The sequence below is a fragment of the Gavialis gangeticus genome, unplaced genomic scaffold (assembly GCF_001723915.1).
Source record: "Gavialis gangeticus isolate Ggan-Ray unplaced genomic scaffold, GavGan_comp1, whole genome shotgun sequence".
Lineage (NCBI taxonomy): Eukaryota > Metazoa > Chordata > Crocodylia > Gavialidae > Gavialis > Gavialis gangeticus.
The window spans coordinates 14,697,474-14,700,270 of NW_017729003.1; the positions used below are offsets into that span (position 1 = coordinate 14,697,474).

General features: G+C 48.1%; 1 protein-coding gene across 2 annotated transcripts in view; it reads left to right on the forward strand.

The window, feature by feature from the left end:
* Positions 1–2,797, forward strand: part of SLC25A16 (solute carrier family 25 member 16) — a 31,143-nt gene that overhangs the window by 17,953 nt on the left and 10,393 nt on the right. For both annotated transcript variants that reach the window (XM_019507855.1, XM_019507856.1), the window contains 2 exons: positions 346–467; positions 2,091–2,157. In XM_019507855.1, coding sequence (XP_019363400.1) covers positions 346–467; positions 2,091–2,157 — 189 coding nt within the window. The remainder of the gene's footprint in view (positions 1–345; positions 468–2,090; positions 2,158–2,797) is intronic.

Below are 2,797 nucleotides of genomic sequence, written 5' to 3' on the forward strand. Positions count from 1 at the left end.
TAGACCCCTGTGATCTTGATCCTTTAAGCCTTTACATACTTGAATAGCTTCATACGTGTGAGCACCCCAATGGAGAGGATTGCTCACGTGAATATGCTTAGGTCCAGAAGACTGCAGAATCAAGGTTAAGGTATGTGGATCAAATTAAACCTAATGGATGCAAGTGTAAATTCTCCTTGCGTGGCTGAGCTTTTTTTAGTTTTTTTTATCTGCTAATTAAAGGTGGATATTTTTTGATAGAAAATTTTAATATTTGTTGTTATATTAAACTATTTACCTTAAAAGGGACTTTTGGTTCTTAAAATTATCCCAAAACAATAAAAGTATGTGTTTTGTTTCTTAAAGGTATAACAGCAGTCATTTGTACTTACCCTCTTGATATGGTTAGAGCACGTCTGGCCTTCCAAGTGAAAGGGGAGCACAAATACCGTGGAATTATTCATGCATTCAAGACTATATACACAATGGTATTTCATCATTTTGTACTTTCATATTTATCAAAGCAAAAAAGTGTGGTTTCTACTTATTGCTGTGTGGCACTGTTAATGACTTAGTGGAAACTGAATTTTTTTCACTTTGGCAAGAGCTCGTTTAATTTGAAGTATTATTGGATGCTTGATCATACTTTTATAGGTGCACAGTAGTTCAAGCTTATGGGAATTGCAAGTGAAAACATTGGGGAGGGCAAAAAAAGTAGGGAAAAAAAGCATCCTTATTTTTGCATGAAAGAGAACCTCTGCCAGGCTGTGTCTTTGGATGTAGACCAATGGTTACCAATCAGTTGATCTCGATTAACCGGTGGATCCCGGAGCTTCTTTAAGTCCAACCATGGACTTGGGGGGGGTGGGAGCTGAGTGTGTACATGAGCCCATGTATCCGTCTCCCCCTCCCCCCAGCCCAGCAGGTCAGTTGGTGGAGGAGAGAAGGGGTGGAGGCCTGGGGGCATGTGCAGTGGGGCTTGGAGTACAAAGCACAGCCTGCAGCAGCAGCTTCCTCCACCGTACACAGATCCGGGGGCACGTGTCCCCCCTCCCCCCCAAATGTGGGGCAGTGCTGGTGGCTGCAGGAGCTCTGAGGTAGGGACTCGGGCAGAGGCAGGTCCTGCACAGCTGGCATGGGGCAGGGGATGGAGCTGCAAATGGCTCATCCAGGGGGCGCAGGGATGGGGGGCACACAGCCTGAGAGGGCACGTGACCCTAGATCTGCCTGCAGGGTGCGGCGGGCTGGTGCCAGGGAGGCAAGGCCATAGGTGTGGGGGGGTAGGGATATAGCTCCCCCAACTGCCGCTCCCAGTGCCGCCCACCCAAGCACAGCCCAGGCCTAGTGAGAACAGCCTAGCACAGCCTGCTCCACCCCTGGGGACTTGGGGGCTGGTGGGTGTGGGGGAAGGCAGGTTGTAACTGCTGGGAGCAGCAGTTGGGGAGGGCTACAGCCCACTCCCCACCCCATGACCGCACTCTCAATGCTGGCACCTCCCTGGCTGCAGCCTGCCCCACCCTGCCAGCAGATCTGGGTGCACACGCTCTCCCCCCCATTCCCTCCTGAGCTGCAAGCCCCACTGTAGCCCCCGGATGAGCCGCTCTCAGCTCTGTCCCCCCACCCTGCACTGCCCCTTTCCCTACCTCCCTGCCATTGGAGAGAGGCAGATTGAGGCCCCAGTGGTGAGGGAGGGAGTGGAGCTAGGTCTGGGGTCTCAGTCTGCCCTGTTCCCCACCACAGCCCTTTCCTTCCCCCCTCTACTCCCCACAGACTTACCTGCTGGGTGGGGGTAGATCTTTGGTTCCCTTTAAATTCCAAAAGAGATCTCCAACCTAAAAAGGTTGGAGACCACTGATGTAGACCTTCCACCCACTTCGTATTTCTCCCTTTTTTCTTTCTCAGGCAACCAAATAGTCCCTCCTTCTTACACCTGAGGCAGCTGAGAAGTTTAATATTAACACCTCATTGTCTGATTGCCACTACTACACAGTGTCCTGTGGCTTATCTTGTCAGTACAACTGGATCCATAATCCATATATATATATATATATATTTTTTTTTTTTACTGCTTATAGCTTGCTTAAATTTTTTAAATATATTTCCTTTGACAGGAAGGAGGTTTTACTGGTTTCTACAGAGGTCTGATGCCCGCTATTGTAGGAATGGCTCCTTATGCAGGCAAGTTAAAAATAGAATATGGGAAGCAGTGAACACATCTTGCAGGTGTATTTAAGATGCTCCATTGGTTTCTGTAAAGTCAAGGTTGTGTTTTTACCCAGTGAAGAGGACAGTTTATAGGGGAACCTCCCTGACTTTAATGCTGAAGTGAACCAGCAAAGTTTGGAGCAGCTGGCAAAAATCCCTAGATAACCTTTTTAATACTTGGATAGAAGTGGAGGGGGGTGGGGGGCAGTATCTGTGTTTGTCCTCTTTTCATTAGGGAAAGCTGGGCTGGGAAGGTAGAGAACCCTGTCCCTCCCTGATCTTTGTAGGCTTGTGGGAGGCTGAGGCCCTCTACAAGAAACCTCCACAAGAAACTGCTGTTGTTAACCACCTCTGCCCACCTCTCCCCCCTGAATATGAGAAATTACATGAGGAATATTTGACTAATTTCTGTGAGTTCTAGTGTTCTCAAATGTTGTAACAAGAGAATGTTAATTTACAAAATCACTAACTTAAAAGTGTTCTTTTAAATTGTGGAGAAGCTTGAGAGAGTCCAGAGAAGAGCCATGCGCATGATCGGAGGTCAGGAAAACAGACCTTACGACGACAGGGTGAAAGCCATGGGGCTCTTTAGCCTAAAAAAGCGTAGGCTCAG